The sequence below is a fragment of the Populus trichocarpa genome, chromosome 2, assembly GCF_000002775.5.
Source record: "Populus trichocarpa isolate Nisqually-1 chromosome 2, P.trichocarpa_v4.1, whole genome shotgun sequence".
NCBI classification, from domain to species: Eukaryota; Viridiplantae; Streptophyta; class Magnoliopsida; order Malpighiales; family Salicaceae; genus Populus; species Populus trichocarpa.
In genome coordinates this window covers 14,094,321-14,110,353 of record NC_037286.2, presented here as the reverse complement: position 1 = coordinate 14,110,353, position 16,033 = coordinate 14,094,321, and the positions used below count along the sequence as shown (strand labels likewise).

At 34.8% G+C, this 16,033-nt stretch overlaps 2 protein-coding genes, 1 long non-coding RNA gene and 1 other non-coding gene across 4 annotated transcripts; 2 read left to right on the top strand and 2 right to left on the bottom strand.

Moving 5' to 3' along the window:
* Positions 1-1,227: 1,227 nt before the first annotated feature.
* On the bottom strand, positions 1,228-2,722 carry LOC18096393 (uncharacterized). Its single transcript, XR_002980026.2, has 3 exons — positions 1,985-2,722; positions 1,618-1,892; positions 1,228-1,520 (listed from the first exon to the last, which is right to left on the bottom strand). It is a non-coding gene; the product is annotated as an uncharacterized LOC18096393 (long non-coding RNA).
* Positions 2,723-3,141: 419 nt separating this feature from the next.
* On the top strand, positions 3,142-6,427 carry LOC7487744 (conserved oligomeric Golgi complex subunit 4). The gene is made up of 2 exons (XM_002302639.4): positions 3,142-4,912; positions 5,538-6,427. Exons 1-2 carry the CDS (start codon positions 3,251-3,253, stop codon positions 6,165-6,167), a joined length of 2,292 nt encoding a protein of 763 aa, XP_002302675.2. The 5' UTR covers positions 3,142-3,250; the 3' UTR covers positions 6,168-6,427.
* Positions 6,428-7,238: 811 nt separating this feature from the next.
* LOC7478801 (pyruvate dehydrogenase E1 component subunit alpha-3, chloroplastic) lies at positions 7,239-10,394 on the bottom strand. Its single transcript, XM_002301406.4, has 3 exons — positions 9,924-10,394; positions 8,750-9,530; positions 7,239-7,795 (listed from the first exon to the last, which is right to left on the bottom strand). Exons 1-3 carry the CDS (start codon positions 10,191-10,193, stop codon positions 7,518-7,520), a joined length of 1,329 nt encoding a protein of 442 aa, XP_002301442.2. The 5' UTR covers positions 10,194-10,394; the 3' UTR covers positions 7,239-7,517.
* Positions 10,395-15,431: 5,037 nt separating this feature from the next.
* TRNAC-GCA (transfer RNA cysteine (anticodon GCA)) lies at positions 15,432-15,503 on the top strand. Its single transcript has one exon. It is a non-coding gene; the product is annotated as a tRNA-Cys (tRNA).
* Positions 15,504-16,033: the final 530 nt, after the last annotated feature.

The following is a 16,033-nucleotide window of genomic DNA, read 5'->3' as shown; positions in this document are numbered from 1 at the left end:
AATTGTTGGTACAACATTTTTTTTATAAAATATATAGTTGTTAGAAAATTATTTTTAAGAGTTTAAAAAACTATGGTGGCAATTTAAAGGCAAAAAAATAAATTATTACCAAATATAAAAGGTTCAAAAAGTATAGGCGATGTCTTACGCGCAGGGGCAATCAAATGTTTTTTTCTTACTCGATCTAACCTTATATGCATGAGCCTACCACCTTTTATTGTTGGCTACTAATTCATATCAAAGTTCACTATATAACTATATAAATATTATAAAAAAATATTATTTTTTAAATGTAGGATTGAGAGTCCATTAGTATATATACTTTATATTCACAAGAAAAAAATCGTGCTTTTCTAATGTAGGATAAAAGATTTTTTTAGTTTAAATACTTCAACTTAAAAGGAGAAAATAATATCTTTTTAATGTGAGATAAAAATCTTTAAAATAATCTCTTAAACTTTATTATTTATAAATATCATTGTTTTGATATTTTTTTTTTAAATTGCTTTATACATAACAAATTTTAAGCTCATAATAAAAAAAAACTTTCTTGCAAATAAAAAAGACATGGATTTTTAGGAGGAGGGTGAGCTGTGATTTTGGTTATGATTGTTTAGGGATTTCTTATTATAAGAATGATAGGACAGAATATTATTTTTTTTAATGTTGTTGACATGGATTTTTAATGAGATGGATTTTTAATAACGTAACATGCTAATAAATAATAAATAATCAAACTGTAATAGATCCTTGCTTATGAATAAATAAAATGGAGAGGTCGAGTGTTCTTTGCTTCTTTCTGTGCTGCTGACTTTTCTTTCTCCTTTAAACAGTAAATAGATCCTGAGGCTGGGGATCACCAGGCCATAGAATTCTCGTGATGGTTCGCTAGGGTTTATGGTTTTTTAACTAGTGACAGAACTGGATACTGATGAGTGAATTGTAAGGGCAAGCACGAAGGTGTAATCAAGAAAATCAAATCTCAATTGTAGTTTCCATTCTGAAAAAAAACACGCAGAAGGAAAAGGTTTCAGCTGGAAGAATGGTGCCTAATTTGCTCAGACAACAATTCCATGCTCAAATCCAGGGAAAATTTTGGCAGCTGCTGTGTTCTACTTGCGTCTTACACAATAAATCAGCAAAGTAATCAATCTCGTAATACATAAACAAGAGGCTACGAGAGTATATCAGAGCACATGAATATGCAATCATGAATCACCTACCAAGAATCTAAAACCAATTTTACTTAGATTTACTTAGATTCTCATGTACTTTTAATATAAAGTTGATGCCTACAAAACTTTGACGGGTACTCGAACTTCAGTGTGAGATACAAAACTTGAATTTGAAGGAACGAGGATGAGAAAGCAAACCCTCTGCCAATGTTTCAGGTAAGGAGAATGCTTCGAGCTATTGTATTTGTCCAGCCTCATTACATTTATGCAAGCAGCAAAATCTCAGCCAGAGCTTGGTCGTCTCTCAACCCCGCTTTTAACAGCTAAAACACGATCATGGAAGTCCTGCAAGAAAAATTCAATTAACGGGCCGGTAACAATGACAAACGAAGTGAAAGAAGAGAGAAAGCTGAAAGAAGGGAGGATGCTAATGAGCCTTAACTGTTCCATTCATTGAAAGTGCAGCATCACGTTCTGCAGCGGATGAAAATGAAAGGAAGGCATAAGTAGGGTTCTTTCCTCCTCTACGATCATACAACACCCTTGCACTATCCACAACCCCAAACTGGCTAAATAGATTCCTCAGCTACTCCAGTTTTGTACTCCAGGGAAGATTGCCTATGCACAACTTATGTGGACTTTCGTAAAATAGGTGTTTTGTGGGTGCTGAGTTCAGAGCCTCAGGGTTCCTTCTCCCTGCCAAGTGCCACCGACATCCTAGAAAACGAATTTCAGGCAATATGTTTGTTAATCAGATACAGAAATAATTACAATGATAATAAAAAAATGGTAGCTAGTTCACACTCAACTGATCCATCCAATGCAGAGACTGCATTCCTTGCCGACTCTATAGAACTCATTGTGATGTAACCACATCCTCGGCTTACACCGGTCTCAGGGTTCCGAGAAACCTGCAATTAACTCAACAAGGAACCGAAAACTTGAGAGTACAATCCCACAGCTTTATAAGTGATGAATCTTGTTTCACTTTTTATATTCAGCTAAAACCCAAGCTTCCACCTTCCCACCAGGTTAATTTCGTTTCAATCCTTTTAATTTCAGCAAAAAGCCTATCTACCATGCTTGATAGAATTTCATCTTTCCAATTTTTGGCTAAAATCCCACCAAGTTTCCAAATTATATAGTGTAGCTGTTGCAATTGAATCAAAACAATGAAAAAAAATCGATTAATCATAGCTGCAATAGAACCAAAATAAAAATTCACTTGAATTGAGTGAGGACACAGTTGTCTGAATTTCAGATGATCGAATCCAAATTTTCAAAAATAAACTAGAATTCGTATTTCTTTATATAACCCAACCCAGGTGTCACTAAGAAGAAAGGTAGGGTCCAAAGTTTCGAGAGGAGAAGAGAGTAGTGTCGGGTCCTCCTAAGAGCCTGCTGCGGGTGGCCATTGGAGAAATGAGCTCCAAACTTTCCAAGTGGATATGGTTGGTCAGCCCATTTGCGAAACGGAGCCTCCAGCTCCAAAATTTGCATGGATATTTGTTTTGGAAAGGCGGATCGACCCTTTTACAAATAAGAGAGAATTTAAATTTCATTTGTGATTATGCACAAGTAAATGAGAAATTTTTAAAAATACATACTAATCTAATTATTTTTAATAAATGGATAATTTGATTTTTTTTCTATTCATTTAAATTATTTTTTAATAAATTAATAAGATACAATACATGTAAAAATATAATATGTGCTCACGGCATTATACAATTTTTTTTCTAAGAAAAACATTTTAATAAAGAAAGAAGAAAATATATAAAAAAAATTGAAAGATGAAATATAATTTCCATTGACCTATAGCCGCTCCATTTCTCATAAATAGTATTTAAAATAAGAAAAATATAATTGTTTTTTTTTTAAAAAAAAAAGAAGAGCAGAAAAACAATGAAGTGAGTACGTAGACGGTATGGGTTTGTTTGGATCTATATGGCCCGAAAATAAAGAAACCCAAACAAACTTAAAACAGGTGAAAGATCAAAACACCGCTCATCACTCCATCATCTGTTTGTTCATCAATATCCCCATCCTCCTCCAGATCCAGGATCCAAAAAGAAATGAAAATGGTAGCAACCCCAAATGGAGCAGTCACGAAATCCCCAAAACCCCAACCACAACCACTACAAGAAGAACCCCAACAAGAAGACGAAACCACCCTCAACTCTCCCTCTATTAAATTCGGCACCCCTGAAGCCTTAGACCACGTTCGCAACCTAACCGACGTAGGCGCCATGACTCGTCTCCTCCACGAATGCATAGCCTACCAACGCGGTCTCGACCTCAACCTCGATACTCTTTTATCCCAACGTTCCGATCTCGACAAGAATCTCCATCACCTCCAAAAATCCGCTGATGTTCTCGAGATTGTCAAGGCCGATTTCGACCACATGCACTCCAATGTCCGCTCCACCTGCGATTTAGCAGATCACGTGAGTGCCAAAGTGCGTGAGCTCGATCTTGCTCAGTCGCGTGTTAATTCCACCCTCTTGCGTATTGATGCGATTGTTGAGAGAGGGAATTGTATTGAAGGAGTGAAGAATGCGCTTGAAAAAGAGGATTATGAGTCTGCTGCCAAGTATGTGCAGACATTTTTGCAGATTGATGCAAAGTATAAAGATTCTGGGTCGGATCAGAGAGAGCAGTTGTTGGCGTCGAAGAGAACGCTCGAAGGAATTGTGGGCAAGAAGTTGTCCGCTGCGGTGGATTCCAGGGATCATTCGACGATTTTAAGGTTTATCAGGCTTTTTTCGCCTCTAGGATTGGAAGAAGAGGGCTTGCAGGTTTATGTTGGATATTTAAAGAAAGTGATTTCGATGCGATCTAGGCTTGAGTTTGAGAATTTAGTGGAGTTAATGGAACAGAGTTATAATAATAGTAATGTTAGTAGTAATGTTAATTTTGTTGGGGGTTTGACGAATTTGTTTAAGGATATTGTTTTGGCTATTGAAGAAAATGATGAGATATTGAGGGGTTTGTGTGGTGAAGATGGGATTGTTTATGCAATTTGCGAATTACAAGAGGAGTGTGATTCGAGGGGTTCTTTGATTTTGAAGAAATATATGGAGTATAGGAAACTGGGGAAGTTGGCGTCGGAGATTAATGCACAGAATAAGAATTTACTTGCTGTTGGTGCACCGGAAGGGCCAGACCCAAGAGAGATTGAGTTGTATTTAGAAGAGATATTGTCATTGATGCAATTAGGTGAGGATTATACAGAATTCATGGTTTCGAAGATTAAAGGGTTGAGCTCTGTTGATCCCGAGTTGGTTCCACGAGCTACTAAATCATTTAGGAGTGGGAGTTTTAGTAGAGTAGTTCAGGAGATCACTGGGTTTTATGTGATTTTAGAGGGATTCTTTATGGTTGAAAATGTAAGGAAAGCTATTAAGATTGATGAGCATGTGCCTGATAGCCTTACAACGTCTACTGTTGACGATGTGTTCTATGTTCTTCAAAGTTGCTTGAGAAGGGCAATATCAACTTCAAACGTTAATTCTGTGATTGCAGTCTTGAGTGCTGCAGGTAGTTTGTTAAGTAATGAATACCATGAAGCTTTGCAACAGAAAATGAGAGAACTAAACCTTGGTGCAAAGCTGTTTTTGGGTGGTGTTGGTGTACAAAAGACTGGGACTGAGTTTGCCACTGCATTGAATAATATGGATGTGAGTGGCGAGTATGTCTTGAAGTTGAAGCATGAGATTGAAGAGCAATGTGCTGAGGTAAGTTATAATTCTTGCTTTAAGTAACCAAAAGAAATAGCTGTTGTGCTTGCTAGTCTATGCCTTGCGTGTTAACTTGCTTGTGATTTTTTATTTAGTCACACTATTAGTTAGACTGTTAGAATATGTTTGTTATCCATTAATGTTCCACATAGAACCTGTTATGGTAAGTGAAATGATAGAGATGTCATGAACTTCAAGGAATAAAAAAAAAAATCAGAAGAATTGGCATCATCGTCTACATTTAATGTATGGCTGATTCTTATCTTTTATGTTGAACTAAATATTGCAATTAAATGAGTATGGATGTTTCTCAAGCATATTTCGATGATCCTTTTGTTTATTTTGTTGCTTATGCTCTGTTGTGCCCTTTGACATGGTTGTTTTCGAACTCCTGGATTGCTTTTCTTGCTTGTTTGTTGAAACCACCTCATTGCTTATAATTAAAGTGTCCACAATAATTTCAATAGTTACTCCTTCCATGTTCGTTTTCTTTGTTATGATACTTGTTTCCCGTTATACCAGTTGACATGGTTGATTTCAATCACTTGAATTGCTTTTATTCCTTGTTTGTTGAAATCACCTCAATGTCTAACAATTAAACCTAATGCAATAATTTCAACAGGCATTCCCTGCAACAGCAGATAGAGAAAGGGTGAAATCTTGTTTGTCTGAGTTGGGTGATGTGAGCAGTACTTTCAAGCAAGCCCTGAATGCTGGCATGGAACAACTAGTGGCAACCGTTACACCTCGAATCCGTCCAGTATTAGATAGTGTAGCAACCATCAGTTATGAATTATCTGAGGCTGAATATGCAGATAATGAGGTGAATGACCCATGGGTCCAGAGGCTTCTCCACTCTGTTGAGACAAATGTATCGTGGCTCCAGCCTCTAATGACTGCCAACAATTATGATTCATTTGTACATTTGGTCATTGACTTCATTGTGAAGAGGCTCGAAGTGATCATGATGCAGAAGAGGTTCAGTCAGCTTGGAGGCCTTCAGCTTGACAGGGATGTGAGGGCATTGGTAAGCCATTTCTCTAGCATGACTCAGAGGACTGTGAGAGACAAGTTTGCTCGTCTCACTCAAATGGCAACTATTCTCAACTTAGAAAAGGTATCTGAGATTCTAGATTTCTGGGGTGAGAACTCTGGACCTATGACCTGGAGACTAACCCCTGCAGAGGTTAGGCGAGTGTTGGGTCTAAGGGTTGATTTTAAACCTGAAGCTATTGCTGCTTTGAAGTTGTGATCCCATCTATTTTGGTGAAGAAATGTCCCTTGCATATTCTTTTTGCCCGCCATGTGAATGATAAGAATCACCTTGTAGTTGCTCTTAGTCTGATGTTATTTTGTCTGCCTTTTGTGCTCCTTTTGTTCTCTATTTCAATTGAAGTACACATTTTTTCGCCATCATCTTGAGCTTATTTGAGCGTTGTACTTTTGAAATTCAGGAAGTGTATAAACATTCTTAAAGATTTTATGAGACAAATAAGAAATTTTGGTTGTTCAGATTGGGAAGCTCACCGAATCAACTTCTTATATTTGCTACGGTGTACTATCTGCAAAGAGTATTACCGAATCAACTTCACATGCTTATTTTTTCGATAAATCTCTCATGATTCATTTTACAACCAGGTAATGCGTAATTAGTTTGCCAGCAACTGTGTTCTGTGAAATTAAGAATACGGTCTGTTTCAAACTGGTGTTTATTTCTGATTTGCGACATTGTTTATTCTGTGAAGATAGGAATTTTCGTCAGATTTTCACCGTTCTTTTCTTGGTAGCATCTTGTTCTCTCGAGTCTCGTGGTATATTTGTTCGGGTCACATGGAGTGCTTTTGGGGACCTTGCTGATTCGGTTTATATTCACATGGATATCGGAGATACGGTTAACAAATACTTGCTCTGCCACCAGAAAAGCCCAGTTAGCCAACTCAAATGGAGTACCTTTCCCAGTATCATTGAAGTGTGCCGTAGTTTGCGTCGCCAAATCTCAACAAGACCCTACATGCTCAAACCACTAATTCTATCTTTAGGAGCGAACTCTCTCTCTCTCTCTCTCTCTCTCGCCTTTTTTAGCTAAGCTAACGATTAGCAGGACAAAGATTAACAATTTGGCAGTGCTCTGTGTGATGATTGCAATTTTTTTGATATAATCGTCAGATAATGCTGTATATCCAACCATATCATTTTCATCCGACGATATTTGGAACACATGCACAAACCATGTGATCCTTGAAATTTAACTGATATTGCTGGCTGCAATAATTAGCTAACAAAACAAAAAAAAATTTAAATGGCAGCAAGATGGGCTAAAAAATTGCAAAATTCGGAGCCATTATCCATTGGTACAAACATTCGAAGCTATATGAACCAGGAACCATTAGTCCATTGGAGGTTTGTTATTCAAAACGCTAGTACAATGAACGGACATGCTTAAGAGAACAAAGCCAAAATCTAAGATTGAAAAGGTAACCTGAACAACATAACTTGCTTACACAGTAATTTAGGGCGGCAACAAATGACCAGATTTAATGAATATGGAGCTGTGCAGACCAACGAGCACAACTGGAGTTGATGAATGTTCCACTTCAAAAACCTAGACACGAGCCGTACCTTCTGTGAATTTTGGATCCTCGCATCTATACCGGCCATCAGGTCCAATTCCAAAGCCCTTTGGATCAGCAAAGACATTCTCAAGTAGCTGGCTGCGTGATGGATGAGGGCTCTCATCTGCAAATTCAACAGCCTCCTCAACCACTTCGTCTATCTTCTTCTCAATAGCCTTTAGCTCTGCTTCACTGGCAAGGCTGTTCTCAATCATGTACTTCTTCAAGGCTGCGATGGGATCTCTAGCAGCATAGCGAGCCTTCTCAGCTGCCAAAAGGAACCAAGAGATTGAGGAAGAGAAATGTGCATGGGCTTATGAAACAAAACTATAAAACAGAAAATCGAATACTAGTATCTCGTGTTTTACCGAATCATTTCAAGGTGCTCTATTGAGATATTGAATACCTCAATGAGTTTATATGTAAATGCTTGTTAGGCCTACTGACCACCACATATAATATACAAGGGAATCTCCCAAGTAACATATTTCCTTTTCTGGACTAGCATTGTTGGAAACTAATCACTAGAGCTTTTTTCTCAGTAGCTTGGTTTTTGTCATGGTATCATAATGTAAAGGCATTCATTTAGAGGAAAACAAACCAACAAATGAAATTGGATAGAAAGGATAGTAGACATCATTGCAATAAGATGTTGTGAAGAACTCTGTGCTAATACTATGATACCACAATAACAGATGGGAAGGTTTTTAACTCTGCTGAAGAGCCAAGAAGAAGAAACACAAGACAAGAAAGGGAACGAAAAGGTGCAGATGAAAAAAGTTCACTAAATAATAAAACACCTCCTTAAAAAGTAAAGCTGTGCACTAGCAGGGTCAATAATAACCAGAATTTAACTCAAACAAGCCTCAATAAACCTATACATAGTTGGCAACTCATTTTGAACTTTTAGCTCCATATTGCATCAAATCAAGATGGAGAAATGGAAAACAATTTTATTACTGTAAATGGTAGATATTTCAATAGGCACAGGAAATGGAAAAAATCAGAAGCATTTCACAAAAATCATACAGGGCCTGGTGTCCTTCATATCATTTAAACTTGCAAAGGCAAAAAGCTAAGTCACAAAACATAGAAGAAATGGGATTCTAAAGAGAAAATAACAATGATCAAATTGAACTGCTAAATGCAAATTCATTAAATTAATCAATGACCAGGAATGAAATAGACAGCCAAACAACGAGAACCAAATGTAAATGCTCACCAGGGTCACGAAGCTCATCAGGATCAGCCAATGAGTGTCCTCTAAACCTGTAAGTTTCACATTCCACCAATGTTGGTCCTTCTCCTCTCCTAGCCCTTCCAATTGCCTCCTTGGCCACCTCCCTCACCTTCAAAACATCCATTCCATCAACATGAACACCTGGCATCCCAAATGCTGGACCCTTCTTCCAAATCTCTGGATCCGAAGTTGCCCTCACGTGTGACATCCCAATAGCCCACAAGTTATTCTCAACAACAAACACGATGGGCAATTTCCACAATGCTGCCATGTTCAAACACTCAAAGAACTGCCCATTGTTACAAGTACCATCACCAAAAAAGGCCAATGTCACATGATCACAATCCGCCTCCTTCAAAACCTCCCTCCTATACTTGCTGGAAAATGCTGCACCAGTAGCCACTGGAATTCCCTCTCCAATAAAAGCAAACCCACCAATCAAGTTGTGCTCTTTCGAGAACATGTGCATAGATCCACCTTGGCCCCGGCAACACCCAGTAGTCTTGCCAAAGAGCTCGCTCATGACAGCACGAGCTGGGACCCCCTTACTTAAAGCATGTACATGATCACGATAAGTACTGACAACAGAATCCTCCCGCTTCAAAAGCTTGATGAACCCAGTTGAGACAGCCTCTTGACCATTGTAAAGATGAACAAAACCAAACATTTTGCCTCTATAATACATCTGGGCACACATGTCCTCGAAAGCTCTGCCCAATATCATATCTTCATATACCTCCAATCCTTCTTCTTTAGTGATCAACTAAAGACACCACTAATTAAATGAGTAAAAAATGGAGAAGAAAGAAACGTTCTTGATTTCTATCTCGTTAATCATAATTCACAAAAGTAGCTTTAACACGTCAACGCATACGAAGCTTCTCCGTTTTAAATGCCTAGCAATGCATCTAATTAAATCTCTAGGCTAATTACATAGTTACAATCAATTTAAAAAATAAAACTTGGGATTTAATTTAATGTCATCCTAATTGACAAAGAAAATGACATGATTTCAATTAAAGCTTAAAACGGTATACGATAATCAGTCTCTTGTGCACAGAAATGCAAACAAAAGCAAAATAAAAACCAAAATAAAATCAAAACAGAAGCATTCGATAAGGGAAATAGTGGAGAGGTTATTTGTGGAATTGGTTACCAGATTGGTGGTAGATTTGACCTTCTTTTCCTTGACAACATCAGAGACAGCGACAACAGCCGATCGACGGTTGGGATTGGCCACAAGCTTGGATTTGGAAGCAGAACTAAGGCGAAGTTTGCGGGTGGATCCAAGGAAAGAGGAAGAAGAAGGGGCAGTCCTAAGAGGATCAAAGAAAGATTGGTGCTTTTCATGAGATCTGGAGGTAGTGCCGTTGAGAGAAAACGGCTGGGTGAATTTGGTAGCAGAGAAAGCTGAAGCTGATGCCATTTAGAGTGGGAAAGGAAAAGAGAAGAGAAGTGAGGGGAAGAAGGAAGTGGGGAAAGGGAGTATAAGAAGGGAAAGAGGGGGCGGAGAACACGAGGGAAGAAGGCGTGGGAATACCCGCTTTTGATTGATGAAAATGAAGGGAGGTGAGGAGGGGGGAGGGAGGCTACCCAACTCTCAACTGCCTCCTTACACTTATTAGCTTTGCTTTGTAAAGTCAGTTTAACATTTTATTTTTATTTATTTTTATTATTTCTTTTCTTTTGACACTTGGCCTTTTTGCCATTTGCAATTTCTTGTTTGTGTCCCCTTTGCCTTTATTTCTTGCCAATTTTATTTGGTGGATCTCTTCTCTCCATGCCCCCTCTCTCTATCTCTTGTTTGTAGCAAGTTTTCCTTTAGTGCGTTTGTTTTGTTCATTGTATTTATTGTTTTATTTTTTTAAAAATTACTCCTAACCTCTTATATTTAATCAAAATTGCATTTGTACTAAATTTTAAAAAATTATAGTTTGCATTATTGATTGATAAATTTTTTTGGATATTTTGATGTAAAAAATTTTAAAAAATATATAAAAAATACAAATCATTTTAATGCACTTTCAATTGAAAAACATTTTTAAAAAAACATATTGCATATTAAAACTCCTAGTGTACCCCCACAATTCGATCAAAAGTTGACCATGTTCATGCGTTCTCATGCATTATAAAGGCTCTTTTGCAGGAATGAGTTCTGCTAGAGAATCAACGAGAACAAAGAAACAAGCATAAAATAATATAGTCATGACTGTTTAGTCTGCTCTGAAAATATACATGAATTTCATCTTTTTATATAATTCATGTTCAGATTGCTCTGACTTGGTTCAAATCTAAACAAGTAGTAATTTATCAACCATTTCCAGAATGTAAAAGGTGGTTTGTTCACTGTAATAAGCAAGTTAGGAATTGGGAACTACTGCTTCTTTTTCATCTTTCTCCTTTATTTTTCTTCGAAACTAGAAAATTAAAGGCATAGATATATACATGTGATCTAAATCCTAGACTATATATCTTGCCTATGAAAATAAAAAAAGATAGATTCGTGGTAAAGTTGATGACCTTAAACTTGATGAGGTCTCTTCTGCGGTGATTTATTTTATGATCCAAGGTATGTGGTTTTAAAAAGTTTGTAATGAGATTAGTTTTTTTTCTTATATGACTCGTAGATAGTAAGAATAATGAATCAGATTTGAAAGTAGTAAATATGGTCATAATCTTTTAGGTTTTGTAGTTGGTGTTTGATTCAAATGGGTCATGGAAAATTATGATTGATTCTGTATTGCACACAAAGTGTTTGATGAGATACCGAGTTTTAGTTCTTTTCTAATTTTCAGCAAAATTGTAATATTAGTTTGATGGCAATATTATGATATTAATATTATAAAGGCTTTTTAGTCAATAAATAGAAAATAATGGCAAACTTGTAAATAATTAGATATTTTTTATTGATTTTTTTAACACGTCACGTATAAGATGTAAAGTTTTATTCCCACACTAAAGTTTAGGATGCCTATAATTTTTCAAAACTTGATAAACAAGTATAATTTCGACCAAATAGAATGTCAGGGGTAATTTTTCCAAACTTAAAAAATATATTTGGTTGAGCTACAACATTTATTTTTTTATGAACAATTTAAAAAACTAAAATAGTTTTTATTTTATTTTATATTCTTAATTTCTTACATGTGATTGCTATCATTTTCACTACCACATCACCAATAATATCACCCTAACATTATAATAAAAATCATTATTATTATCCATTATTATTATGATCATTAAACCATTATTTTTTACATTCACTTCACCACGACCTTTTATTTTAGCAGTTTCATCATCATCATATATATTGTCATAATCTAATTTTTATCTCTAATTTTTCAATGTATTTTAAGTTCCCAAGAAAATTTCTTTCTAGTGTGATTCAACCAATTTACGATTGTTTTATGATTTATGGCATTTTACTTATCTTATTTTATATGGAAATTTTTATATAAAAAATAGAAAAGAAAAAAAAACAAATTAGGGAGTGAAATGATAAGCATGCAAGAAAAAGTACAGTTTTAATAAAGATATTTAAAAAATCACCAATTATGCATCTCATTGAATTCAAGAAGGAAAGGAAGAGATTATGCATGATTCAATAAAATAAAATAAATTAATCTTTGACCATAAAATTTTTAAATTTGAAATCCTCATTTAAGAATGAAAGAATATAAAAATCTTTCAATCTTTCAATATTTTTATTTTATTTTTAAAATTGATAGGTTCCACTACACTATAAATTGAAGCATAAGAAAAAAATATAAACACGTTAGAAAAACCTAGAGAAAAAACACTAGGAAAAGGCTAACAAAAAAATAGACTAGGAAGAGAAAAAAAAATAAAAACACAAAAACCAATTAGAAAAAAAAAACAAAAAAAAAAGAGAGACCTATAGGAACATGGTTAGAAGAAGAGTGACTATGGTCCTTGGGTAGTACCATAAACCTATTCTAGAGGTAGGAGCAAAGGAGATAGCCTCTTGATCAGGAAAAAAAAACTGGAGATTTTGGATTTCGCATTAAAATTCATAAATTCACAGGATCTTTACAAGAAGAAGAGTTCATAAATTGGATGAATGATGTGGAATAAACATTTTTTTTACTTAATCAAAGTTATTTTTTTAAAAAAATATATCATTTATGTTTTTTCATGATTATGCAATAATTAATTTTTATTATCCATTAAACCAATATGAAATAAATGAACTATTCGATTGTTATTAAAGGATGATGAAAGATGAAAGATGAAAAATAAAAATAGTTAATACACAACTTTTTATAAATAAAAAAAGGAATAAAAAAATGATGATTTATTTGTTAAGTGATTTTTCAACATGTGCAAATGTGTTTTGGGTGCTAGGATGTTCATCCTTGTATAATAAGAAAATATGAGTTGGATTGATGTACTCTCATAAAGGTCTATCGAGTATGAGTGATGGCTTTCAAGCCCATTCTGAATATAACAAAGGTAAATGGGTCAAAGCCTAATTGGTCATTATTATCCTCTTAGGTTATACACTTGTATTTTAAAAGTGAGGGTCTTGGCTCTATAGTCAAGCCTAGGTCCCTAATTACTGCTTTAAGACTTAACAATCGTTTACCTTTAGATAAATATAGGCAAAAGTCTTAGCATGTAAACACCATATGTACATTTATCATAAAAAAAAAAAAAACATGAAGCAACTTGCCTTAGAATGATGTTTTAGAGTGATTTTAATCTTTCATTTAAGATAACCAGTCCTTTATGTAGAATTTTTAAAAAATCAGTTAAGGTTTATAATTACCATAAAACTAGGTGGCAACTCCTTTTTTTATTTTTATCCTTTCACAATTAGCTCGTCAAGATATTCTTTACAACACCAAAGAACTTGAAATAACCACCACCATCCAAAATTATCAAACCCATAAAAAAAGATAAAGAAAATAAAAAATCAAAATCTCTCTTGGCTTAATCACTTTTTTGGAGTGGTGGTGGACTTCACCATCAATATAGAAAGGAAGAGGAGAAAGATGCGTACTTGATTCAACCGGTTGACACTTTAATCAATATGCACCTATCCTTATTGATGCATTAATCCATGTGCCATCATCCATATCAGTGTGTGAATCCATATGCCACAATCGCTTCCACTCACCACCGTGTGCGAGACATGTGTCGCCATTGTTTTGACTAATTTCCAGTAGATTGCATGGTAAAAGTAAGTTTTCCTTTCTTATTTTTATCATTACAATGTATTCTCAAGATTGCCGGCGAAGCTTATATTTTGGGGCAAACTATTATTACAATCAAGATTGTTATTCGGTCCAAGTAACTCTCTCCAATCTCTTAACTCTCCCCAATCTCTATAATTAAAGGAACCCTAAATTTTGCACAATAAAAATCACACTTTCATGTGCTTGCCCTTCTGCATATATAATCTCTCTTTATATTTCATTCACTTACCTGCATTATGAGGGTTTTGTTAATAAATTTTTAGCCCTAAAATGTTTTAGGAAGAAATAGTTCTGTGCTCCCATGGACTGTAAAAGAGGGTTAATTTATTTATAATTGAGTTTTAATATTATGATATTTTATGTCATATATAGCATTAATGTTAGAACAAAATTTAACCTGAAAAATTGATGGACGTCACTTTTAATTAGATCTCCAGAAAGCCCCGCAACCATAACTTGAAAGCAAGTTTTTTTCATCAGCGAATTCAATCAGGACGGGTATCCATGCTCGTTTTTCTTAAAAAATAAATGGGTATCTCCAAGCTGATGCAGACATTAGACATGTCGACGGTATCTAAATTTCTTTCTCGCATCCTTTTTGCTTCAAACACCTTGGGGCAGCAAACTCACATTGGAAATGGGCTGCAGCATGATGTTGAATATTTATGTAAAGGTTATTGGCATCTAAATTCAGATGATGCTGGATATTATTGTACGGGGAGTGAGAGACCAGATAAAAATTGTGTTTATTTTTATAATTGAGATTGAGGTTTGTATATAAAACCATAGAAAAAACAAGAAAAACTAGTTTTTATAATTAAATTTTATATATAATTAAATTATACTTGACTTCAACAACAAGCTTAATCAGATAAACTTTTTTTTTGGATTCGAGAAAACCTCACTCTTAGAAAAATGTATTTTGTGGGTCTAGGTGAGCAAGTAAAACCCTGACTTTTTTTTTAATAATTTTTTTATATATCTTTTTAAATCATTTTGATATGCTGATATTAAAAATAATTTTTAAAATATATAAAAAATTATTTTAATATATTTCTAAATAAAAAATAATTTAAATTACGATTTCAAATAAACTTAGACCGGTCATAATCTTTTGTAAGAGGTTCCTTGTGCACTTTGTTGCTTCATTGTGTCGGAGTAGTTTTTGTGTCCTTCCTTAATAGCCAACTCTGAAGCTTGTCAGAGTAGTTCTTTGATTGCTGTAGGATGAATTGACACGAGTGGTGGTGTGAGTATACAAACAACTTTATTCAAGTGCACGTGGAAATGTCACCGACATCTTCTTTAAGACCGACCATGTGGAGCTCGGTAAGGGATGAGATGTCCGACGTAGCACCGGATAAGTTTCAAGTCACTTTCGCATCTGGAAAATTTTCCGATTACAAATGGCTAAGTATAACACATGCTTTACTTAAAGCCAATCGGGGTCCATAGCTCAGTGGTAGAGCATTTGACTGCAGATCAAGAGGTCACCGGTTCGAACCCGGTTGGGCCCTTTTTTATTAAACAAAATTTAAACGACATCAAAACTTTCTTCTGTAAGAAGAAATATTGATTACGATGTCATTTTGTGATATACTATTTACATAACCCTTGCGTGCCTTTGAGGGTTAAGTATTTTTATTTTTTATAAAAAAATTATATATATATGTTTTTTCAATGCATTTATAGTTCAAAAAATTTAACAAATTGCACATGTAATTAAATAAATTGAGAATTATATACATAAATAAATAAATAAATAATTATTAATGATATCTAAAAACAAAACTTGAAAAATCGAGAAATAAATGTAAATTAAAGTATTTAATATTAAAAAATAAGATATTTAATAGATAAATATATTAAATTGATTGAATAAAAAAAATAACAAATGTAAGAAGTATTTTATGTTCTTTTTCTTTTTTATCATTTTTCTATAATTTTGTTTCCTTATGTCAACCAGGTATGCATCCCACGGGCCTAGCTTTCAAGTCCCAGGCACCCGGCAAGACCTTGTTTAGATTTTTTGTGCCTTTTCCCTTTC

Bases quoted from the DNA above. Each gene is read 5' to 3' on its own strand.
- LOC7487744 (XM_002302639.4), top strand. From the start codon at position 3,251: ATGAAAATGGTAGCAACCCCAAATGGAGCAGTCACGAAATCCCCAAAA. The intron at 4,913-5,537 runs GTAAGTTATAAT...TAATTTCAACAG, and splicing joins TTGAAGAGCAATGTGCTGAG to GCATTCCCTGCAACAGCAGA.
- LOC7478801 (XM_002301406.4), bottom strand. From the start codon at position 10,193: ATGGCATCAGCTTCAGCTTTCTCTGCTACCAAATTCACCCAGCCGTTT. The intron at 9,531-9,923 runs GTAACCAATTCC...TGGTGTCTTTAG, and splicing joins TCAAATCTACCACCAATCTG to TTGATCACTAAAGAAGAAGG. The intron at 7,796-8,749 runs GTGAGCATTTAC...TCCTTTTGGCAG, and splicing joins TGATGAGCTTCGTGACCCTG to CTGAGAAGGCTCGCTATGCT.